This window comes from Siphateles boraxobius, unplaced genomic scaffold (genome assembly GCF_051911475.1).
Source record: "Siphateles boraxobius isolate OS27281-9 unplaced genomic scaffold, OSU_SipBor_1 56, whole genome shotgun sequence".
Lineage (NCBI taxonomy): Eukaryota > Metazoa > Chordata > Actinopteri > Cypriniformes > Leuciscidae > Siphateles > Siphateles boraxobius.
In genome coordinates this window covers 6,810,776-6,837,032 of record NW_027509182.1, presented here as the reverse complement: position 1 = coordinate 6,837,032, position 26,257 = coordinate 6,810,776, and the positions used below count along the sequence as shown (strand labels likewise).

Sequence of the window (26,257 nt, the reverse complement as noted above, 5' to 3'; positions counted from 1 at the left end):
TCGCATCTTCACGAAGGTCGTCGAGGCTGCCCTGGTTCCCCTTCGGGAACACGGGGTTCGCATCCTGAGTTACATCGACAACTGGCTGATCATAGCTCACTCTCGAGTTCAGGTTTGCGAACACAGGGACCTAGTGCTTCGGCACCTAGCTCGTCTGGGCCTTCGGGTCAACTGGGAGAAGATCAAACTTTGCCCCGTGCAGAGGATCTCTTTTCTCGGTATGGATATCGACTCGGCCGCCATGTCCGCGCAGCTTACGAGCGAGCGCGCAGTCACTGCTGAGTTGCCTGAGACAGTTCGAGGGCAAGAGTGCGGTTCCACTGAAACTTTTTCAGAGGCTCCTGGGGCATAAGGCTTCTGCAGCCGCGGCAACGCCGCTCGGATTGCTTCATATGAGACCGTTTCAGCTTTGGCTTCGCGACCGAGTCCCGAGGTGGGCATGGCAACACGGCACCCTCCGAGTAACAGTTACTCCGACCTGCCGTCAGACCTTCACCCCGTGGTCGAAGCTCAGTTGTCTACGGGCCGGAGTGCCGCTGGAACGAGCTTCGCGGCATGTTGTTGTAACGACAGATGCCTCCTCCACGGGCTGGGGTGCCATGTGCAATGGACGTGCTGCCGCGGGCTCCTGGACAGGACCCCGTCGCCTCTGGCATGTCAATTGCCTCGAGTTGCTGGCCGTACGTCTTGCTTTGCGCCGCTTCCGGGCCGTGCTCAAGAACCAACACGTACTAGTCCGCTCAGACAATACCGCCACTGTAGCGTACATCAACCATCAAGGCGGTCTACGCTCTCGCCGTATGTCGCAACTCGCTCGCCACCTCCTCATATGGAGTCAGAAGCATCTGAGGTCGCTTCATGCCCCGGAGCCCTGAACTGTGCAGCCCACGAGCTCTCACGGCTTCAGCCACTCCCTGGAGAATGGCGACTCCATCCCCAGTCGGTCCAGCTGATTTGGGACCAGTTCGGGGACACACAGATAGATCTGTTTGCCTCCCACGACTCGACCCATTGCGCCCAGTTTTATTCCCTGACCGAGGGCAAGCTCGGCACGGATGCTCTGGCGCACAGCTGTCCGCAGGGCCGCAAGTATGCGTTTCCCCCAGTGAGCTTTCTTGCGCAGACCTTGCGCAAGGTCAGGGAGGACGAGGAGCAGGTCATTCTGGTCGCGCCGTACTGGCCCGCCCGGACCTGGTTCTCCGAACTAGTACTCCTCGCGACAGCACCTCCCTGGCCGATCCCTCTGAGGAAGAACCTTCGGGCACCCAATGGCACCCTCGTCCCAATCTCTGGAACCTCCACGTGTGGCTCCTCGATGGGACGAGGCAGGTTGAGTACCCTACCACCAGCGGTGGTGGCTACCATCACTTCCGCTAGGGCGTCGTCCACGAGACACGTCTATGCGTTGAAGTGGAACCTCAGCGTCAGCTGGTGCTCGATCAGCGTTGTGCTTTCCTTCCTTCAACAGGGGCTGGATTGAAGGCAGTCTCCCTCCACCCTGAAGGTCTATGTTGCCGCTATTGCCGCACACCATGACCTCATCGAAGGTAAGTCGGTGGGGAAGCACGACCTGGTCATCAGGTTCCTGAGAGGAGCGAGGAGACTAAATCCGCCTCGCCCTCCTCTCGTTCCCTCTTGGGACCTCTCAGTGGTTCTAACTGCCCTGAAGAGTGCTCCATTTGAGCCCCTGCAATCAGTCGAGCTTAAATTCCTGTCTGTGAAGACAGCGCTCCTGGTTGCACTGGCCTCCATCAAGAGGGTAGGGGACCTGCACACATTCTCCGTTGACGAAGCGTGCCTGGACTTCGGGCCGGCTTACTCTCACGTGATCCTGAGACTCAGGCCTGGATATGTGCCCAAGGTTCCTACCACTCCCTTCCGGGACCAGGTGGTGAACCTGCAAGCGCTGCCCCTGTAGGAGGCAGACCCAGCCTTGCACCGCTCTGTCCAGTACGCGTTCTCCGCGCCTATGTAGACAGGACACAGTGTTTCAGGACCTCAGACCAGCTCTTTGTCTGCTATGGTGGGAAGCTGAAGGGAAAGGCTCTCTCCAAGCAAAGGTTGTCTCACTGGATAGTGGACGCCATTGCCTTGGCATACCAGCAGCAAGGTCGACCGTGCCCCCTTGGTGTGACTGCCCACTCCACCCGGAGTGTGGCGTCCTCTTGGGCTCTAGCGCATGGCGCCTCGCTAATAGACATCTACAGAGCTGTAGGCTGGGCCACACCTAACACATTCGCCAGATTCTACAAACACCGAGTGGAGCCAGTGTCCTCTCATGTACTCGCTTCAACCAGCTAGTACTGGATCCGCTCAGGTGTCTTCGCATGCTCGCCATTCCACTCCACGGACTGGATACGTGCGATATTTTCCTCAGGTGAGCTTCTCCGAAAGCCCTGAGTTCCTCCAGCACTCCTGACGTCGGCGCCAGTGTCTATTGCCTGCGCGTCGGCTAGGTGCCTCCCGTGTGCATGGTCCCTCCTCTGAGCGACCCCCACATGTGTATTTCCACTGTAAGCCTCTCTGAGCATGTGTCTTTCCCTTGCCAAGCCACCTTGCCACCCCTGGGGTTGAAATATTCCACCTGCGGCTGGACACCCCAGTGTTCTCCATATGCATCCCTTTGGGTCATATGTGTATTTTCTAAGTCCCCCCCTCTGGGCTGGCAATAATTGCATATTTCCTCTAAACTATGGGATATGCTCCCCAGTGTACCTTGGTATTCCTGTGGTAGATAGGAGTCCTTCGTCCGTGCCAATCTCACGACAAGGATCTCAGATTTACGCAGGGCAATGGAAGATAGCCGAGAAGGTGGCGTGATTAGACTGGTAACCCCATTCGTCGTCATCCGACATGACTCGGAGTGACAACGAAAGGGAACATCTCGGTTACGTATGTAACCCTCGTTCCCTGAGTAGGGAACGGAGACGTTACGTCTTGCTGCCACTTTCCGCTGTACCGCGGGGATCGCCTGAGCTCAGTCTTGGCTCCTTAGCGAAGAAACATATCTGCATGTTGCGGGCGTTCTCCTTTTATACCCACGAGGTAAGGCGGAGATACGCTATGCAAATTCCGCAGACCCATGGCATTTCTTTGCCATTGGCTCGTTTTGTAATACTCGAAGTCGATAGGTGTTCTAAGCGAAAACCCATTCGTCGTCATCCGACGTAACGTCTCCATTCCCTACTCAGGGAACGAGGGTTACATACGTAACCGAGACGATTGCTAAGCGTGCTAAGCCGAACAATACCGGAAGCTGAAGAGTACACAAGTAGGAACTTAAATACATGGTGATGAGGACAAAATAACGAACAGCTGTGATGATTAGTGTTAGTGTCCATGGTAAGTGATGAGTGGCAGAAAATGAGAGAAAGGAACATGTGTGACGAATGAAAGCAAACTGAGAGTCAATGAAAACAGAAACTAACAGAACATAACAGTGACAATTACAGCTCTATTAAAAAAACCCCAAAAAAACCAAGTACTTGACAGTTTTTACCAAAAGCCCAAATTAATAACATATGTGGCCATAAACAAAAGTTATATAAATTTGACCCTTTATTACAACCAAAATGACAAGGTTGTCAATGACCCAGTTTTAGAACAAGATATTAATTGAGAGACTGTATGGAGTGTGAATTTGAATGTCTAAAATAGGATTAAAATGGCGACTGCATGGCTCGGTCTGGCCCCACTAGCTCAAATGTCAACTTACGCCCATGCTCGCAATCATTTTAAAGTGATTTGTCAACTCCATCTTTGAGGAGGACAAATAGCCATATTAATCACAGGTTTCATATATGTCTCAATTACTTCACATTCAGTATGATGACATTTCTCAGTCTTTCATCTCTGTATTCCACTAGTAGTCTTTGCATTCATACTTGTACTGTACCTGCTAATAATAACATTTCCTGCTTTAAAGGTTCTGCAGAGGGTAAAATAGCTTGTTTCCAAAGTAACCATTTTTTAATTTTATATATTTATATATTTGTACAAGAGAATGGTATAAACAAATATATAATTAAATATAGCATGGTAAAGAATGTTTTTTTTTTCAAATCACAAATTCTTTGAGGTATTATATAATTCTTTAATAGCCAAGCTTTTACATTTACTGACTGTGTTACAGCCAAGAATGCATTTTACAATTATTAATAAACGCACCTGAGCTATCAGTGATGCCTACAGATGTTTCTGTGATCCAAAATAAGGGCAATTATGTTTTCTAGCTTTGGGCTCTGTCATCCGGTACTTTTTGTTTTTCTCTTTCAAAATCTGTGGAGAAAAGCTTTCTGTTCATTTCTGTTGCCCATTTTAATTGAATCAACAGCACTTTTAATCAAAACACAAACACCTCAGTCTACATTCACACTATAGTCGCTTTAATGAACGAAAACCCCCGCCAAAGCCCTTTGATAACTTTGATAACACATTCAAGGATAGGCAGGTGCACTTTTTAACAAAATAGTGTTATTAGTTTAAGTTCTTACCTGTATCTGTGATCTCTCCTGTTTGCATGGTTTGTCCAGCTGAAACACAATTTTTGACATACTGTCTTGTTAACAGCAAAAACATGATAGTCAAGTCAAGTCACCTTTATTCATATAGTGCTTTTTACAATACAGATTGTTTCAAAGCAGCTTCACAGAGATAACAGGAAAATAATGTTGTAATAATGTTGTTAAACATAAAATGAAATGTCCCCAACTGAGCAAGCCAAAAGCCAATGGCGACAAAGACGAAGAAAGGCAAAAAAGGCGACAGTGGCAAGGAACCAAAACTCCATCAGGTGACAGAATGGAGAAAAAAAAGTGTATGATTATGGTTCAGGCAGCATTATAGATCAGAGGTCAGATTGGATCGGGACATTATATTATGCAGTTCATCTGTTTGAAGATTGGAGTAATCACGTGCGTATGGAGATGAGTTTGTTGAGGATCAGTGCCGATGGCTGTCGTATCGATGAGGTCTTCACAGGTGAGAGTCTAGTTGACACAATCTCTGCTGACACTTCAGGAATGCGTTGTGGTCGTGTCCATGCGCAAGTCCACCATCTGATCTGGATACGGCCCGGGTCCGGCTGATTACAGTTAACCTCAGAAATAAACAGAAAGACTGAAATTAGCGTAGATGCCATTCTTTTTATGATGTAGCGAGTACATCAGGTGTTATAGGAAGTGTTCCCGGTTCCGGCTGACTTAATTTATGCAGCCTAATTATCATTTAACTGATTTGAATAATAGGAATGTATAGTGTGTTCTATGTGTATGCCAGGTTGAAGAGATGTGTTTTTAATATAGATTTAAACTGACAGAGTGTGTCTGCTTCCCGGACAATGTAAGGAAGACTGTTCCAAAGTTTAGGTGCTAAATAGGAAAAAGATCTACCGCCAGTAGTTGATTTTGATATTCTAGGTATTATCAACTGGCTGGAATTTTGAGATTGCAATAGACGTGAAGGACTATGATGCGTTAGGAGCTCGCTCAAGTACTGGGGAGCTAAACCAGATGTTCTAATAATCTAATGTTTTTAATTCCAGTCCAAACTCCACTCACTTTTTGGACTTTTTTTTCCATCATTCGGGATTGCATGTGTATGCAATGACATTGTCTGGAACTGTGATCAGATTCCCTAATTTTCGCTCGCTCTTTACTCACACAGTAATCTATGAGACATTCACTGAAATGTGTTGTGAAAAGTGAATGACTGAACAATGTGACAATGTGTAAAAATTCTATTCCATTTGTTGTATGAGAAAGTTTCCTGGTATTGTGCGCTTACTTAAATCAGCCAATGTAGATACAGTGGACTGACTGTCCCTGTCCTAACTAATGGTTCGGATTTCATCATTTGTAAAGTAACAGTGCAGACAGACAGTCCTAAAGATTGGATTGAAAACCTATTCACGGAATTCGTGAGCAGTGTAAACAAAAACCACACACAGCTTCAACTGCAGTCAATATTAGAAACTGTGGGGCTGCAGTTCCTATAATTACACCCATAGCTCTGAGCTGTGGGCCAGAGAAAGAAACTTTTTTTAAAGAAATATTCCAGATTCTTTACTATTTAATGTCTATGCAGTAGTTGTGAATTGGTTTTGAGCACCACATGAGACTGGTATGATGCAGCAGTCTTGTCTGCTCTGCTGCTACAGGCCTTCATTGTAAATTAGAACTCTGACAGCACATTCTGTTCTCTTTTTATAAGCTAAGCAACAAATTTGTGTGTATATACAGTATATATATATATATATATTTTGTGGCGGGAGGAGCAAACGACATACACAGTGGGAGTGGTGTCAGGCCTCGGAGAGGCATTTATTAAATTAAATAAACATAAGATGTCCAAAACCGGGGGAAATAAAGTGTTAAAATAAAAGGGTAACTGGTGTCCTCGTTGTGTCAGGTAATTGTGAAGGACAGGTAGTAAAGAGATGGGATAGGTCCAGGTAATGGGGGTGGTGGCCGGCGGTCACAATTAAGGGATGGAGTGACGCTGATTATCATGGAGAGGCATTCGATCCGTCAACAATATATATATGTATAATTTTTTCATATATAAAATGTACAGACTCAGCTGTTTCCAATGAACAAATCAAATAAAAGTAACTGAAATAGCTCAACACAACAAATGTTTCAAGTTTTTCCAACGTTTCCCCAAATACAACTGAAAATGTAACTTTTAATGACTTCTGCAGCATCAAAATTATTCAACCCCCTCATGACAAGCATCTTTAGCACTAAGTAGAACACCCTTTAGCTGTTATGAACTGCTGCAAACAAAGATGTATAACTAGACACCAGCTTCTGGCAGCATTTCTGAGGAATCTTAACCAATTCCTCATGAGCAATGACCTCCAGTTCAGTAATATTCTTGGACTTCTTCTCCAACCAAGCCTTGGTGGAATTTGAGGTATGCTTGGGATCAATGTTCTGTTGGAAGGTCCAGTGATGCCTAAGCTTCAGCTTACTCACTGACCGCCTGACGTTTTCTCCTAGGATTTCCTGATACTTCAATGAATCCATCTTGCCTTCCAGACGCTGCAGGTTTCCAGTGCCATAGGATGCAAAGCAGCCCCAGAGCATCACCGAACCTCCAACATGCTTAACTGTAGACAGTGTTCTTTTCAGCATATGTTTCATTCTTCTTCCTCCAGACATACCGCTGATCCATAGGGCCGAAAAGTTCCAGTTTTTTTTTTCAATGCTCCACAGAACAGAATCCCCAAACTTCTGTGGCTTATTTATATGCTTTTGAGCACTTTTCTTGTGCTTTTGGGTCAGTAGTGGTGTACATCTAAGAGTTCTGGCATGTGTTTAGTACTAGCCTTACACTTAGTAGAAGCTGAAACCTCAGTGCATGTTGCCACCAAGTCTTGCTGCAGGTCTTTTGCAATCACTCAAGGGTTTTTCTGAACCTGCCATCTCAGAAATCTGTTTGTAGCCGTTGATAACTGCCTTTTTCTGCCCCGACCAGGTAGTGTAACCACTGTTAACTTTAACTTGCGAACTATGCTTCCAACAGTGTCTCTAAGAACATTTAGTGCCTTCGCTATCTTTCTTACATCCTGTTCCTTGTTTGTGAAGGGCGATGATGTCTTCTCTTAACTTTTTGGACCATTCTTTTGACCATATTTAACATGCAATCAAACGTGACACTCAACAAACCTAGCCAGTTCAGATATGTGTTCTAGCTCTAGCACACCTGGCTGGTCTGTGTGTGCAATTCCACAAACCTGGAAGACTTTCTGAATGTATAAACAGAAGGCTTTTTTAAATTATTTTTTTTATTAGAAAGGAAAATTTAAAAGATATAAATTAAGTAGTCGGGAGAATAAATTAAGTAAGGGATAATCCACGGCTAGCCATGCATTAAAGGATTTTAATGCAGTGGTTCTCAACTCCAGTCCTCGGGACCCAATGCTCTGCACATTTTTTATGTCTCCTTATTTAACACGCCTGATTCAGATCACCAGCTCGTTAGGAGAGACTCCTTGATCTGAACTGATTGCGTCAGATAAGAGAATGCACGACGTAGAGGCGAAGAACCACCCGACGCGAAGCGTTGCCTCTACGTCTCCAACCAAGCTTGTACCTTGGTTATTTGCCAAGTTAAAAAGAAGTTAAAGCTGTAACTGATGTTTACAGTGTAATTTTTTAGCAATCCATCCGCTTTAAATAAAGTAGAGCCATCGGATTGCTTTTATTTGAATGAATTATCACAATTATTTAAATTCATTATTAAAAAAGAGAGACAGAGAACTGAAAGAGTCCCCTCATTGCCGTGATATAATTCAGAATAATCTACTGCCAAAGTGAGAATAACATGTGCACCTCCACATTTGACCTTTGTGCATGCAAGTTGCAAAACAGTTAAAGAGACGGTATTTATATTGACATTTTTCAGAACACTATAAAACGTAAATTAAATTCTGTAAAAGAGCCTTTGAAAGCTACCCGCGGCTGTAACAAAACTCTGATTTGAAATAAATTGCATTAATGTTAAAGAATTGTACTTAGACTTTCTATCATAACTGAAAAACTAAATTTTACACAGTCATGTTGAATCATTATTCAGAGGTCTAAAATCATAATGATATATATATATATATATATATATATATATATACAGGAGCCCAGAACTAAAACAAGACCATTACTCTACAGGTTTAGCTTGTTTCCCTTTAATTTTTCATTTTAATTAATCTCTTCAATAAAAGCTTTCAATTAGGATGCATTCCAAATGCACTCTATAAAATGCTGGCAAGTCTGTGATGTGCAATAACTCCCAACCTTTTAATTATGAGTGGCTTCAAGCGGTGACATTCCTGACAACTCCCAGCTGATGAAATGTCTGGAAACATTGCATGGTTATATTACAGACTACTTTGCCAGCTGATGCGTGTTCCCACAATACACATACCTGGGGAGTGATATTACACTTCTCTTTTTCAGCTTAATAATATCAATCTTCTGTTACAGTCACCTTTGTGCCACTGTTCTCTAAATGAAGACCTTAGCTTTGTTCTGCCTTTACTTTACTGTTGGTACCTATTAGCCTGATGTGATTGTTGTTTTGTTTTTTTTAACTCAGGAAGTTTTACTGATTTCCCCCTCTAGTCAAACAGATCTGCACTTAGAGCATTTCTCCCTGATGACAGACGTTATACCCACCCAACCATCCAGAGAAATGTTTCCAGAAGTTTAAAGAGGACCTATTATACTTTGTTGCATTTGAGCATGAAAAAGGTCTGCAAAGTTACAAAGCACAAAGTCATTTCAAAGGGAGTTATTCTCTATATCAACGAGCACAGTTTCTGAAATGAGTCGCCTCCATTGTAGTCTTGAGTTTTATTCCTCATTTAAATACTGTTTTAAAATTTAAATATTTTTTTTAAAAAGTGGTCTAGGTCGGGTTGAGATGCGTGGTTATGTTAAGGGGTGTGACATTTCCGAAACATGCTCAAAGCAGTTGACAAATTACACTGATCCAGCCGACCAATCAGAGCACACTGTGCTTTTCAGAAGGAGGGGCTTCATAGTAACAGGAACTGAACAGAGAGTTACTGACAGACTGGGAAGAGAGGTGCTACAACAATGGAAAAAAGGTGAAAAAAAGTGTTTTTTTATATTCAAGCATTAAAACCTATTCTAGTAGACCCCAAAAACAAAATCAAGATTTGTAAAGTTTCGTGTTGACACAGGGGAGGTATACATACAGGACTGGTACACAAATTGATGTGACACTAAGGTGCAAAATAGGTGTAAGTCTACTGTTGTTTTATGCACAGCAACAGAAACCCTTTTCTTTTCTCACATTTTGGCACAATATAACAAGACCTGTAAGTGAAGAAGTCTTTGCATCAGTTGAAAACCCATATTATTTCCCATGGGAGGTCTAAGCACAGAGTGTACATCCTCGAAGGCAGTCGCAGATGCCATGAAGGCGGTTGTTATTCTCATTTTACCTACTACTAACCTCTAGAGTGTTTATGTGTGAGTCTGGTATTGCACAAGCAATGATGGAAATAAAAGTAAGGATGTGAAGCAATGAACGTGAAGCAGTATATCCATTTTAAAACTTTTGGATATGTCATAACCCATTTACATGTTGAAATCCCGTTAGAAAAGTATGTTGATTAAAATCTTGCATTTCATTATGCATTGCAAGTTTATGAAGTATAAGTTAAGCTAAACCCTTGTGAAAAAAAGTGTGCTTGATTGTATTGAATGTTCACTTGTAGTGTACTTCACATTTTAAAATTATACTTAACAAAATTGTATTTGCAAATAATATATTAATAAAATGACAGGCCACTTAAGTGTACACAATGAAAGCACACCCCAAAAGTGCGCTTTGTAATAATGTCAAATAAAAGTTTTTTTTTACTTTAAAGAACATTTAAAATCATGTTTTTTTATAATGCTTTGTCATGTTTCAAGTATTTTGACGTGTGGGCTCACATACTAAGACATGTAAAGTAATTAATTATAATTTTAACTTTAATGTGTTATTTGATATTAGATTTAAAGTCAGTGCTATATATATATTAAATGTACTACATCCCTACATATGTGTAAATATATTTAAATATATGACATACAAGTGTCCACAGAAATGGCTTTAAAGTAATTTTTAGTCAATAAATGCCTGCCAAAACATTTGGCAGTAAACTTTAACCATATTTCAAAGACAATAGAAGTAATTATGAAATAACGTATATAGATGTACAAATACATTTAAACTTATACCCTATTGCATTTAATATACACGTGCACATAAGTATATTCTTTTAAAGTACATTATTTCTGTGATACTTGTTTTAAAAGTACTCTAAAGTTCACTGACATTTTCCATGTAATCTCAAGATTTGTGTGACGTGTAATGGCTATGATTTGATGACCCAAGGAAATTGATAACCAAGCAAATAGAAATGACCTTATGAACCTTGAGAAAAAGAATCAGACTTAAGCATACTTTTAAAAAGAGTACTCATTACGGAAATAATATTTTTCTAAAAAATAAACTTGAAACTGCAAACTGAATGTAATGTTTTAGGACATTCAATTGCATGTTATTTGTAATTAAAGCAAAATGTATTATAGCTTAAATTGACATTTAATGCAGTTAATTGACCTTAGTTCATCCAAAAATGAAAATTCTGTCATCATTTACTCACCCTCAAGTTGTTCCAAACCTGTATGGCTTTTTTTCGACACGCTTTTATGTAATTTCATAATTATTTATATTATGAAAGATTGACAAAAGACTATTAAAACATAATTATTTCCCATGCTCTTTAAAGTAAAACATTTGACATTATTACCAAGTGCACTTTTTAAGTGTACTTAAGTGTGTAAAGAAACAGTCATGGAAGTGCACTCTGCCTATATATTTTTTTATTTCGTTAATGTTATATTATCTGCAAGTTTTGTGCACATTTGATTAAATAAAGTACACTTCTTTTCACAAGTCCAAATTGACCCCATTAACTTTTCAAATGTTTCTGGTATTAACACAACTTGCTTTTTGCGCTGATGTTACTAATGCCGTTATAAAATAAAACAGCAGGAACAGCTTGAAAGTGAACTTTTTTTTCATATCCATTTCTTTTCACGGTGGACTATTATTAACAAACAACAATAGTCTTTATAAATTAACAGCTCAAGTAGGATCAGAAATCTATTGTTTGGATAGCGCATTAAAATACAGACACATTGTCAAGTAAAAGACATAACACCGAGTTTATGCATCGTATTTTCTTTAGTACTTACATATAAGGAGGGAAATACAACAGTTGTTTTTTTTAGGGAGGATACAGGATGTTGTAACAGTGCTCTGTACATTAAGGGTGTGACAGCACATGGCTGACAGTACCGTGCTTCAGCAGGTCATAGAGTACAGCTCAAATCTACACCACAACACAGCATGTGGTCAAGGCAAAGGCCTAGTAGCAGCTCCTCTTGAAAAAGAAAAATGAAAGCACAAATATTGCAACTGCTGATTCATATACATACATACGTACATCAGTTGAAAGTAGAAAACAATATGAAACCAAAAATGTCCTGATGGTGATGTTACACTAAGAAAAATAATTTTAGAAAACGAAAAAGTCTATGAGCTGCTACCAGAGACTTGCTAGTAGTCATATCGAGTCTTGTGTACCCCATCAGAAGACCTTAATAATACATTGAAATTATGTTAATTTTGATCGCCAAGGTACAGTTGAAAAGTTTACATTCAGTTCTGAGCCTCCTTTTTTATAAAGTGTGGGCCAAACTAAACATTTGACCAACACTCCAGCTGTCAATCAAAACCTAATACCTTGACGTGTTACATCATCAATTAACATTTCATCAGACATCATATGATTGAGGGTTTATTTATTCCTTTTTTTTTTTAAAGGGTGAAGGGTGAAACAAATCATTTGAGAAAGGTGGAGAGGTGTAAATATTAAATTCTCTGTGACTCTTATCTGGAGTGCAAAGGGCCCCTGATTAAATTAGGGGTGATCTATTTAAAAAAAATAAAATAATATAATACAATTACTATAAAACAAAGAAAGCAAATATAGGTGTTCCCTCCATTTACAGGAAAATGATTAATAAGACTATTAAAAACAAGTCAAAGGTAAATCCTGCATGTTACAAATAAGCACAGTGGGAAATAAGCATTTAATACAGTGTGTGAATTTAGACATCCTGAAGAAACAGGAGGTTGCGGGATGGGGGGGACGACGACTGTAACCCTGAAACTAACCTGTGATAGGTCAGCAGCAATACAGATACAACTTTGTGCCCCACCACAAAAAAAGCTTCCAGACCCGTTACCAGCTTAACCCTTTCTAAACTAGTAAATGTTTCAATTTTTGGGCTTGATCTACTGTGCTACCGCATTTTGTGGTGTTTTCTTTAACAAATCTAGCGTGTTTCAAAGTAAAAAAACAACAACAAAAAACACAACAACAACAACTTAAATCTCAAAACCTGCAATTTACACTGTGGCAGATGTTACAACTAGTTTGAGATATTTCTTGTTATATTAATGAAAGTAACCGTGGTGCTATAATAATATCTAGGGCAGATTTGCCTAACCACAATAATCAACCCCTCCAGTGTGTTTGCATAGCATTTTATCCTTAACTCTATTACCACCTGGATGGGAATTCACGGTGAGTTCAGTAAAGAGAGAGAAAAAGAGAAACAAGAGCCTCACTGAAATTCAAGTATCTGGCTGCCGAGTTCCTATATGGCATCTGCCTCCCTTATTTCTCAGGCTAACTGAGTAATCAAGAGTTAAGGGTCAGCAGTCGTTATGTACTGAACATGGTATGTACATAGGAGGGAGGGTCTGACACATGCATGTAATGCATGGTAACATGATATGTACTCTATTATCATTTATGCATGATTAGATAATTCTCACAATACAAACATATACAAAGTAAAAAAGAAACCAAATTGCGCTAATTGTGCCTCCAAGTCTCCATTCATGCAGAGGAATGTTGGAGAAGATACCTAACTCCACAATGTACAAGCTCTCGTCTTCCCCATGCCGACACATTTCATTGTGATACAGACATCAGTAGAGTTGCCCCTTGCTTTGGCCCTTAAAGCTGATTTATACTTCTGCGTCAGACCTACACCGGAGCCTCTACGCTCTAGGCTACACGTTGGTTTTCATTTATACTTCTGCGTCGGTGTCCACGTTGACACACAATTACACATGGAGAGGGAGTATGTGAAACCCGAGGGAGCAGACCAATTACAGACCAATTACAGCGCTTGCGGTCCGCGTAGAATTGACGCGTTGTTTCATTTTTGGAGAGGTGCACGTCAGGGTACACCGAAGGGTATGCGTGCCACACACAGCCTAGGACGTAGCTACGGCGTGAGTTCAACGCAGAAGTATAAATTAGGCTTTACCAATATGAATATATGTGGTGTCAGCACAGAGAGAGGTTGTGACTATTGAGATTCATTTAATAAGGCATTTGACTTAACCAAGACAGTGAGAGAAGCAGAGGTGGGATCCAGATTGAGAATAAGTATGAAATACCAAAGACAGACGAATAACTAATTCAACAACCAAGGCATGTGTTGAACTGAGATAACGCTGAAAAGAGGGGCAGGGGGATAAAACCATTCCACCTTTCCAACACTGACAGAAAAGAATCCATGGCACGTTCTCACGAACATCCCTGACAGTTTCTGTGGCTAAGTGTCAGGTTTATCAACAATGGCATGAAAATGATCCATCTCAAACACAAATCTGGGACAAAAGTAGATCTGCACTTCAAAGGCCTCTTTGTAGGAGAAGAATCTGTTGGATTAAAAAAAAAAGAGAGAAGAAGAAAAATGGACACAGTGCCAAGAGTCCAGGCATTCCTCTGAGAAAGATCCCATCCACAGCAGGGTGACCCACACATGATTGAGTACTTCAGGGATCCATTTTGACATTAGTGTTCACAACTAAGAAAAGTCTATGTTTCCCATAAAGATTGTACACTCACCCTTCTACTGAGCAGCAATCACACACACCGCTAAAGCCATTTTAGCTAGAATCCCTTAGACTTGTCTTTGGCTTCCCTGGCAGCGTCATGAATATATTTTTTTAAGTTTGTACAAGTGTCAATGTGTAAGGGAAACAGCACTGTGCAGAAAACCCCAACAAAACTGGACATTAGGCCTTGGTTGTTTTTTTCGTGAAAGGTACCTCCTCTAGAGTGAAAAATAAGAGAGAGAAAAATAGAAAGGAACGTCTTTAGAAAGCATATAACCCGATCAGGCTATTTCCTTTATCCTGCGCATGTAGTCGTGCAGTTCCTCTGGGTCCTGAAAGCCCATGTCTTGACAAACCCACTGAATGTCCTCTTCATTGGCAATGGGGATGGAGTTGTAGGGTAAATCCTCTGTGGGAAGGGTAAAGGTGGTGAACTTGACACGCTTGCGTTTGGAGGTTGGCGAGCTGGCATCTTCGCCGTGGTCTTTGGTGGAACCGCCGGAGCTGCCGTCTCCTCGGCCGTGGACTTGGCTTTGTACGCTGGTCTGCGAACTGCCACTGCTGTGGTGGTCCCCGTGACAACATGTCTGTACCCCCTCCAAGGTGTTGCTGGGGCTCTCCACCGTCTGAGGCGAGAGGTCGTTCTGGGTGCGCAGGGGTTCCCCGTTACCCAAGAACACCCAGTGATGGGAATGGTCCATGTTGGCTTGGCCTTCAGGAGGGATGCGCTTATGGCGATACTTCAACACAAACACAATGCAGTTTATAAGAAAGACCAGAATGGCGAGACAAAACACGCCGAGGAGAGCATACATGCCGATCTCTAGGTCAGTCATGCTACGGGGATTGTGCACAAACTCGTCATCCTCCTCATCTTCTTCAGTCGGTTCCTCAGAATTGCTTATTGTAGGGAAGTTGGTGTAATCAATGGGAACGCTTGCAGGTTGCTCATTAGATGGCTCATACCCTCCACCACCTACGTTGGGATCGACAGCGGGCTTTCTCGTGTTGGAAGCCATTCTAGTGTCTATTTCAGTCTCTGTATCCACTTCCTCCTCAGAGTCTTCATCTGGTCCAAAGCGGACTTTGACGAACACAGGAGATGAAGCAATGACACTCTTGCGTTTAGTCTTCTGGCAGGTTTCACTGATGGTCATCTCCACGTGCACTACCTCTCCTGTGCCCTCACTCTCGGCAGTGATGACTGGCCACCGCCCCTGGGGTTGTTGAGCCACCGAAACCACCTTATCGTCTGCTGTGGAGGCATTGAGGTTGTAGTCTTTAGGGTCGTACATACTCAGGGGGGCGGCGGTATTGTCACTGTAGTAAACCCAGATGGACAAACTGGCCTCCTAAAAACACAAAACGAAAGAAATTGTGAGCATAAATTCAACCAGTAAACAACAGTTAGCCTTCGAATTCTGTCTTTGAATTCTTACTTTGTTGTCTGTGATGCACTCTAAAGGGGGGCCCACACTGAATGAGTGTTGGAGATTCATATTTTGTAAATAAAGTGGTAAATTAAGATTTTTTTTTTGTGCAAACAAAGCACTTGCGTCATTTACGAAATTATCCATATTGGAAGTGTTTCGACCTTTATCTCCTGATTTTCAAAACTTCTTTTAACTCTTTCTCTGCCAGCACCAGCATTTTAACATTTTCACAGAACTTTCATGGCCCCCAGAATATCTGAAGAAATAACAGACCCTCTGCTTTTAAACAACAATAATCCTGCTTTATTCTAGCTTAATGCATTCTCAACATTTTGAGCAAAAAGCTGAGAAAATTTTATTTTTGTCAAAGACTTCATCTGGATGGGATTCAGAATGATGATCAAAACATACATGGACTAGATTAAATCCATCAACACCCCCAAATCCTCACCATCCAATAGGTCATCCTGGGTCAACATTTCATTCGGTAATGTTAGGCAGTTTTGATTTATATGTCAAAATGTTAGTTGTTATATGCTATTTTATTTTATTTTTTATTTTTTATTTTTATATGTTATTTTACGTATGCATCTGTTTACATATGCTATCGCTTGTTTCTGCTTCTTCTTCACCTGTGTTTTGATCGGATATTACGGACTCTATTACGGATTAGAAGATGTGTTATTGAATTTAACCATATAACAGTGAAAACGCAGAAAGACGGAATATTCCATCAATGGCAGGGAAAGAGTTAAATGTTAATTATCCTAAATTTACTGGTCCATAAAAGACAACTGTCATGAGCAAGCAAAATACAGCTAACATCAGAGGTGCTTGCCTGCTTTAGTCGTAAGAAATAGACTGAGGGGAAGCAGCACTGGCGCGACGCTTGTGTTCTTGTCACCTCATAACAAGCCTGAGCTTGACAGTTGTTTTCCTGCTCTTGCTCTCTGCTAAAGGAACAGCACAACACCTTACACCTGTTGGCAGGCAGACAAAATAAAACCACTCTGCCAGAGTGCTTTTAGTCAGAAATGAAGTGTTGCTTTGCTTTTATATTCAGGAAGAGAAGTATTTATCTGCCTCAGCAACAGCCTGTTGTGAGGCTGTAAAAAAATATCTTCTGTCGCGTCACAAACTTCAAGGTTGTTCTGACATTCGAGCTCAGGCTCTGTCAACACTGCTTGTCAAGATGAAGAGAGTCTTTGATATGCATGATCTGAATAATACATTGAAGATGACATGATGTCCTCGCAGACCTTTTGAGATCACTCTAGCCACTAAATAAAATTACATCAATCACACATGGTCCTTGATTCTTCTACAGGCTTCAGTTTTTGGGACATGACACTGTAAATTTTACATAGATAAGTAATTTTATTTCTAACTGCTAAAAGTTTTTGAGCTCTATCTTGAAAGTAAGTTTGAATTCACTGTACGTAACAAACTATAACGTAAAGTGTTCTTACATCCAAAACACTTGGAACTTTAAAAACGGAATAATCGCTTACAACAGCATTCAGCAAAATCAATTATTTAAGGCTGCCAGTTAGACAAAAGCAAGGCGCATCTAAAGTATAAAAGAAAGAGCAAGAAAATCAGTAACACTTTACACAACAAGCTTCAATTTGTTAACTTTAGTTACTTTGGTTTATTGCCATCTGAATTCAGAATGTCAGTGTTTTTCTCCCACTACCTGCGTAAAAATCTTGAAATGCCATGCAAGTTTAATTTTATGGACGTCCAAGTGAGAAACATATACCGTCCAAATAGGGCCAATGATACGTTATGACATTTCAAGTTTGTAGAAATTAATAATAGTTAATGTATTGTCAGCAAATAAAATTATGTGTACTAATTAACTCCAAGACTAGGTTAAAAATCTAGGTAAAAGTTAAATTATCTAAATTCACTTTTGTTCACTGTTAATTCATGTTTGTTCATACATTAATGGTAATTTATTCTAAACTTAAAACTTAATGCATATATAGAAATTATAATTATCTTTTAATCAATTATTAAATTATATTAATGCATTTTAACAAAGACTAATATATGCTGTAAAGAATTATTGTCCAATGTTCATGATGGCTAATGCATTAACTAATCCCAACAAATTGAACCTCATTGTAAAGTGTTACCAGAAAATCAAACAATAAAAAACTGAAGGCAGAAACGATTGCAAAACTGCTGTTATTTTGTGACTGCAGAGGTGAAGTAGGCAAGTGCACTGAAGGATTGAAATGATGGACTGGTAGTAGTGGAGGAGGAGGAGGGACATCAGTGATGTTTATTGCACAGTCTCCACAAGCACTTAGACTGATACATTACGCTAATTAAAACCAAAGGTGGCGAAGCACAGAGCGGGGGAGAACCGCTGGATTTTAATGCGTGAATTGAAAGCAGCCACCCTCGTCTGATGTTGGTCACAGGCTAAGTACAGAGCAGGAAAAAAAGGCCCTACGCTCTCGCGGCAGGGCTCCGTGACCTGCCCAAGACATTGTATAAATTAGCCTGGCAGCATCCGAGGTCTTCACTTGAAAATTCGAGTGAATGCGCTCCAATTAATGCTTCGAGAAAGATTATACAGCAAATGCATGGAGCGGCCCTGATGACACTCGAGAACGCGAGAGAACAGAGGTGGCGGTGGCTTCTTAATAAGCGAGATGCTTGCTCATTTGGTGTGCTGATATTAAAGGAGATTTGAATATGTCTGAATGCCAAACTAGCCTTTATTAAAGTAGTGAGGGCCTTGCTGAGGCTAATTTGCCAATGGTGTATAACCTTCATGGAGACTCGATTCATCAATATGAGGCTAAGTCCAGCCAGTGTAAACTATTGAGGAGCAGAATAATCCTGAGCAACAAGGAGGAATTTCACATAAATGTCACTTGCATAATTAGTTGCAGGAGGCCAAAGGTTAGGGCTTTTCCATGGACTCAGCTGCAGAGGGGTATATAATGACAAATGATACTGTCAATATTTAGACGATTACACGAAGATACAAGTTTGTATTTGGTGTATAAATTAACTAAGATTCTTCAGTGTGTTTCTTGCCCCTAAACAAGTGTGATCATTTTAGTTACACAATATATGACTTGACACGCACCTTCATTCAGGGCCTAAGAATGTAAATTATAAGACCTGTTATATTTCACACAAATTCACATACAGTAGACGATACCGTGACAATTCAACTAAAATATGCACTTCAGATGTTTTTACATGGTCTGTAGCTGGTTTAGTCTACTCATAAGATGGTCTATGCTGGTTTATGCGTTGACTAGCTGAAAATGGGGGAAAGAATGAGTTGGTAGACCATCTTGAACACGTTTATTAGAGCTTGTAACAGTGTTATTTTAGAATGATTGATATACTATTATAGTTTATTTTTAATATTTAGAATTAGATTTTCTGTTTATATTTAGTTTTCTCTTTAGATATAGGGCGTTTTCACACCTGAAAGTCCGTACCAAGGTCCGAAGCAAAGTTCACGTTTTGATACATTTTATACTTTCAGAAAGTTTTGGTTTGGTTTCACACTGCAATTATGAGAGCGCACTAAAAAACTTTACGTGACATACTTGCGTCCTGTCGTCATCATCTATGTGGGCTGCATCTTGACATTGATTGGTTTGTAAATGGACGTGCGTCTGACGTCAGCGTGTTGTCAATTCGGCGGGTAACTTTGAAAACATGAATGAACAGGCGCATATCGTTGCAACTGTATTGTTATTTTTATGGCATAATTACCTGCAGCACCAACTATACACAAGGCTAGTTCAAATTCGCAAAATGAACGTCTTCGTCGTGCAAACATTTTATCGTAGCCGGCAGGAAAGGAGAAGACTGCAATCATGCGATTATTATTATTATGTCATCAGACCATACTTCAATTAAAAACGTTGTTTCCTCCTCTCCCCATGTGCTACCACGGCTCATCTTTCCTGCCACCTTCTGTTTTTTCGGCTATGTGGGAACCACCGGAACTTCCTGTAAAAGGTCTGAAAGTCCGAACCATACAGAAATGCTTTCACACTAGAAACGAACCAAACCTTTGTTCAGTTTGATCCGGACCAAGACTACCTCTTTTCGTCGGACCAAATTTAATTAATTCATTAATTTTGATTAGGACCAAACTAAAAAGTCCGAAAGTCCGGACCAAACAATGTAGGTGTGAAAGGGCCCATAGTTAATGTTTTAGCAATTTGTTTGTGCGTTTTTGTCCTTTTTATTCGTTTTTTTTTAAATAAAATCAGTATTCATTCATTTTTATTTATTCGTTTTAGAAAATGTGGCTTTGGCAACTAGCTTAACCCTTATGTTGTGTTCGGGTCTTTTTGACCTTGATAGGATTTTCTTTTTCCTGAAAGTGTTAATGTTATCGCATTGTACTACAATGTACTGACTTTGCTCACACAGGGTGTAACTACTTCTCAATTATTTGGGAGATTGTTTTACTTTTTGGGTGATTCTTTCCCCACACCTGGTTACACTTGTGGTGTTCCTGGTTAAAAATGACCAGCCTACAAAAAAATTGCTTATAAATCTCTTTATGCTATATTCTCATCAAAGAGTTCTACAATCAATCAATCATCCTATTTGAAAGAAAACAAGTTGACAAAAAGATTGGATCCAATATTTGGTAATAATATAGCATAACGATGGATTTATAAACTTTTTTTTATAGGCCGATCATTTTTGGCCAGGAACACCACAAGTGTGACTTCGTTCCATTTTTTACAAAATAAAAGCATTTTGAAACAAACTTGGTTAAACATTAAAGCACACTAGTGTGATAAACGGTGTAAATATTTTTGTTGAATAATGACAAAATTATTCAAAAATAATGCTTTTTTCACTCAAAACACTGAGGTGCTTAAAGGGGAACTTAGCAACTCTAGCCATTTCTTTGCTGATTTTAACTTTTGTTGTCGCATATTGTCTCAAAGAGCTCCCCTTACAGCTGTGGGGCATATATTTCACAACACTGTCGTAAAAAAACTCACTTGCGACACCCTCCTCCCCCTTTCAACCGCTGCTCATGTGCATTTGTTATTATCGGAGCCAGCCAACTTTATCATGTGGAGCTATGTCTACCGAGGTGGGTAATACATCATACACAGTATCATATGGCGTGTGTGTTAATGTCGAATTGCCATAAAGCAGTTTGTGTTTCTCGCTCGTTCTCGCTTCTCACGAGTCTTCCTATTTCCAACTTACCGGGACGTTAGTCCCCATGTTGCAAGGTTGGTTTTCCGCCTGGGAACGCTGGGGGGAGCAGGGAAAGTCACCATTCTCACCAGAACAGGTTATTAAACCATCCAAATGATTTCTAAACGGTTTTATTAAGTTGAAATAGTTGCCAAGTTCCCCTTTACGTTCAGATCAATGAGGCTTACGATCAATCAGTTCCAAAAAAGAAATGCATTCCTGTATTTATTGAAATAAAACAAGTTGACCAAAAGATTGATTCCAATATTTGGAGATAATATAGCATAGTGAGGGATTTACAAGCATTTTTTAAAAGGACGGTCATTTTTTACCAGGAACACCAAAGGTGTAACATGGTTTTCAACACACCGTTTCATAAGCCTAATGTTTGTATGTTTTACTCAATTTCAGTTGATGTTTATGTTTTTAGTTAATGATACCTTGCCATGGACCAGCAACAAATCAAATATACTGCACATTAAAAAAATGTATTTTGTTTAAAATGTAACAACATACTGTCAAGGCAGCCAGATGAAATGCCATTTATTCTAGAAGGTGTGAAAAACAATAAAGGGATCAACTATACCTGCTTAAGAGTGGAGAGTGTCTGCAGGCCAGTTGCCTTGGCAACCATGGTATGGCTGTTGCCAGGGCTTGGTTGAAGATTAAGTGCCAGTCCCGAGATGGCATGAACACGAAGCTCCGCAATGGACACTTTCTCGTCTACCACAAAGAACTGCGTTTCACCCAGTACCGCCTCCACTGCCAGTGGGGATTCAACCTGAAATCAACCAAACAAGATGAGCTTTCACACTCCGAAAGACAATGGAGGAGTAAAGACAGTCTAAATGGAAGAAAGAATGGGGAGGAGTGAAATAACAATGCCTGTCAAATAGAAACATTTAGTGAGTAATCCCACATATTCAAGATGCAGCCCACTGAGTAAAGGAAGCATGGGAAAATGCTTTTTTTCTCCAGAGGACGGCCAGCGCTCGGCCTCCACATAAATCCTGACACTTCAAACCCATTATGTCACAGTTTCTTCACCTCCTACCACCGTTAAAGGTCACCAGGGACTTACCGAGTGAAAAGTCAAGTGGGGCGGCACAACTAGGAGGGTCAGAGAATCTCATTTTTTCCCTGTGTGTATTTGCTGAACCATGAGACCCTGGGAATCCCAAGAGCCACACAGCGCCAAAAGTTAGATAAAATGAGTCTATGAGCAATAATTCAGAAAGATTAACTTAAACTCACATTTTGCAAGACAAGAAAAAGGCAGCCTACATGGAGCGTTTTTGCCTCGAGAAAGACACAATAAGAGGGAGAAGCACATAGAGATTGGATGAATTTTAAAAGAAACTGAATTTTTGCCAGCAGCCTACACTTCAGTCTCTCAATGACAAACGTCTCGGTTACGTATGTAACCCTAGTTCCCTGATAGGGAACGAGACGCTGCGTCAAACGCTGCGGGAACGCCCCTGCGTTGTGCGTCATGAAGCACGTATGGAATCAGCCCAATGGAGAGATGAAACGTCATAGGCGGGTGACGTCATCGACCAGGAAACTATAAAGCACCCCAAAAACACAAGCGCATTAGCTTCTGATAGGCTTGAAGGAAGCGCTAACGGGAGTGCCGGGAGTATGGCGGAGCGACGCAGCGTCTCGTTCCCTATCAGGGAACTAGGGTTACATACGTAACCGAGACGTTCCCTTTCAAGGGAACTTCGAGCTGCGTCAAACGCTGCGGGAACGCGAATACCCACGTCGCCATAGGACCAAATGACCGTCATGTGAGACTAGCGCACAGAGGACGAGAGCACCTGTGCCCCAGGGGTAGAGCTTAAGTCTAGGTCATAGAACTTAATAAAAGTATGCGGTGAAGACCATCCAGCCGCATCACAAACATCACTCAGGGAAACCCCCGACAAAAGAGCTTTAGAAGCAGCCATACTCCTGGTAGAGTGAGCTCGGACAACCAAAGGTGAAGGCTGGCCAGCCGACTCATAAGCAAGTGAGATAGCCTCAACCACCCACTTGCTCATTCTCTGTTTAGACGCCGGACACCCTTTCCTGGGTGGCCCGAAACATACAAAAAGTTGTTCTGATTTCCTCCACAGGGCAGCTCTGTGGACATAAGCGTCTAATGCCCTAACAGGGCAGAGTGAATTAAGTTTCTCCTGGTCCGATGACATAAATGGAGGAGGACAGAAAGCCTGCAGAACCGTAGGTCTAACAATATTAGTAGGAACCTTAGGAACGTAACCTGGTCTAGGATGCAGAAAAGCTTTAACCATGCCAGGTGCAAATTCCAGGCACGAGGGTGAAACCGACAGAGCCTGCAAATCTCCGATTCTTTTTAGTGAAGAGATAGCAAGCAAAAAGATAGTCTTAAAAGTGAGAAACTTCTCGGGAACTTCTTCGATAGGTTCAAAAGGAGCTAGGGAAAGACCTTCTAATACAATGGCCAGATCCCAAGTCGGCACCCTCGTACGAACTGCTGGCCTCAGCCTCAAAGTGCCACGGAGGAAACGAGTTATAAGCGGGTGTCTCCCAAGAGAAACTCCACTGAAAGGGACGTGGTAAGCAGCTAGTGCCGCCACATACACCTTTAGTGTGGAGGGGGATAACCCTGTGGAGAAGCGCTCCTGCAGGAATTCCAGCACTGCACCCACTGGGCAGTTAACTGGGTCCTGCAGGTGTTCTCCACACCAAGAAGTGAAAAGTTTCCACTTCAAGGCATAAAGCTTCCTCGTGGATGGAGCTCTGGAGTTAAGAATGGTCTCAACAACCTCGGTTGAGAGACCGGAGTCTATGAGCTGGGCCCCCTCAGAGGCCAAGCCCACAGTTTCCACAATTCTGGGCGGGGGTGAAGTATCGTGCCCCCCGCCTGGGAGAGTAGATCCCTCCTGACCGGGAGCTCCAAAGGAGAACCGTCCAGGAGAGAAATCAGGTCCGCAAACCATACTCGGGCCGGCCAGAACGGGGCTACTAGTAGTAGACTGACCCCGTCCCGGCGGACCCTCTCCAGAACTCCTGGTAACAGAGCAATCGGGGGAAAGGCGTACAGACGTGACCTCGGCCACGGCTGCACCATAGCATCCAACCCCAGGGGGGCTGGAAGAGTGATGGAGAACCACCGATGACAATGAGTGGTCTCCTTGGAAGCGAATAGGTCCACCTCGGCGCGACCGAAACTCAACCAAAGGAGCTCCACCACCTCGGGGTGGAGTCTCCATTCCCCTGGCCTCGGCCCCTGCCTCGACAGGGAGTCTGCTACCACATTCAAATACCCAGGGAGATACATTGCTCTCAGAGATAGTAGCTTCCCTTGGGACCACAGGAGGATCTGACGGGCCAACTTGTAAAGCCGGCGAGACCGCAGGCCCCCCTGATGATTTATATAAGAGACCACCGACGTGTTGTCTGATTGAACTAACACATGATGGCCTCTCAGGTCTGTTAGGAAGTGTTTCAGAGCCTGAAACACAGCCAACATCTCTAGACAATTTATGTGCCACGAAAGATGATGATCCTGCCACAGACCTTGGGCTGGGCGACCACTCATGACCGCCCCCCACCCTGTGAGGGAAGCATCCGTCGTTAGCGTTATGCGACGACAAAGAGCCCCCAGCACAGGACCTTTGGATAGGAACCAAGTTTCTCTCCACATGACCAGAGCACGAAGGCAGCGCCGCGTGACTTTGAACGTGCGGAGCGGATTTCCCCTCGGGGAGAATCCCTTGGTCCTGAGCCACCACTGTAGCGGTCTCATGTACAACAGGCCGCAAGGTATAACGTTGGACGCTGCTGCCATCAGACCCAACAGTCTCTGAAACTGCTTGACAGTGAGTAGCTGGCCTAGCTTCACTTGTTTCACAGCTGAGAGAATCGAAGCGATGCGGGTCGGAGAGAGTCGCGCCCGCATCGATACCGAATCCCAAACGACACCCAGAAAAGTGGTCTTCTGGGAAGGAGATAATACACTTTTCTTTGCGTTCAGCCTCAACCCCAACTTTCTGATATGAGCGAGGACGACATCTCGATGCCGAACCGCCATCTGCTCGGTCTGAGCTAAAATCAACCAATCGTCGATGTAATTGAGAATACGAATGCCCTGAAGCCTCAGAGGCACTAGTGCTGCATCCATGCATTTCGTGAAAGTGCGGGGAGATAAAGCTAGGCCAAACGGAAGAACCCTGTACTGGTACGCCTCGCCCCCGAAGGCGAACCTCAGGAACTTCCTGTGTTGTGGAAGGATGGACACATGGAAGTATGCGTCCTTCAGATCTATCGTGACAAACCAGTCCTCGGACCTGATTTGAGACACGATCTGCTTGATAGTGAGCATCTTGAATTTTAGCTTCCCTACCGAGCGATTCAATATGCGCAGGTCTAAAATTGGACGCAACCCCCCATCCTTCTTTGGAACGATGAAATATCGGCTGTAATAACCTGACTCCAAACTGGGAGGAGGAACCCGTTCTATAGCCTCTTTTTGAAGGAGCGTTTTCACCTCTTGTTCCAATACCAGAGCCTGCTCGGGGCCCACCACTGTGTGCAGAACCCCTCTGAATTTTGGTGGACGACACCTGAACTGGATAGCATAACCCTTTTCTACTGTCTGCAGGACCCAATGAGATATTTTTGGAAGGCTTTTCCACTCTGCCAGAAATTCTACTAAGGGTACCAGCCTCTCGAGACTGGCCTCTGGTGTAACTTGAGCAGCAGACGCAGCGCCCTGTAACGGCGCACCGGCAGGGAACAACTGGTCTGACCGCTCTGAGACCCTCCTCAGAGGGAGCGAGCGTCCCTCGGGAAAGCGCTCGCTGGGATCGTCTGTGCCCCGGCATAAAGGCGGGGTTGGCAGAACGAGCCCCTGAGGGCACCGAGGAGGAATGGGCACCGTAAAAAGAGGTGAACACCTTTCCGCCTCGGTGGGGACCACCCTCAGCATCCTGAACGGCTTGGCGTCAGGACTTCTTCTTAGCCGAAGCCTTCTTAGCCAATATAACTGTCCTCAGATCAGTTCTACTGGGAGAAGGCTTCGGCTGAGAGTGTCGCGGCTGAGCCCACTGTCCAGCAGGGGGAGCACGAGACGCGACACT

The 26,257-nt window shown here is 42.6% G+C and overlaps 1 protein-coding gene across 3 annotated transcripts in view; it reads right to left on the bottom strand.

The window, feature by feature from the left end:
* Positions 1-11,747: 11,747 nt before the first annotated feature.
* Positions 11,748-26,257, bottom strand: part of tmem132e (transmembrane protein 132E) — a 386,941-nt gene continuing 372,431 nt past the window's right edge. For 2 of the 3 annotated variants that reach the window (XM_077206566.1, XM_077206567.1), the window contains exons 8-9: positions 21,739-21,933; positions 11,748-15,857 (exon numbers count right to left, since the gene is read on the bottom strand). In XM_077206566.1, coding sequence (XP_077062681.1) covers positions 14,787-15,857; positions 21,739-21,933 — 1,266 coding nt within the window. In that variant the 3' untranslated portion in view covers positions 11,748-14,786. The remainder of the gene's footprint in view (positions 15,858-21,738; positions 21,934-26,257) is intronic. The other variant, XR_013195659.1, reaches the window with a different exon arrangement.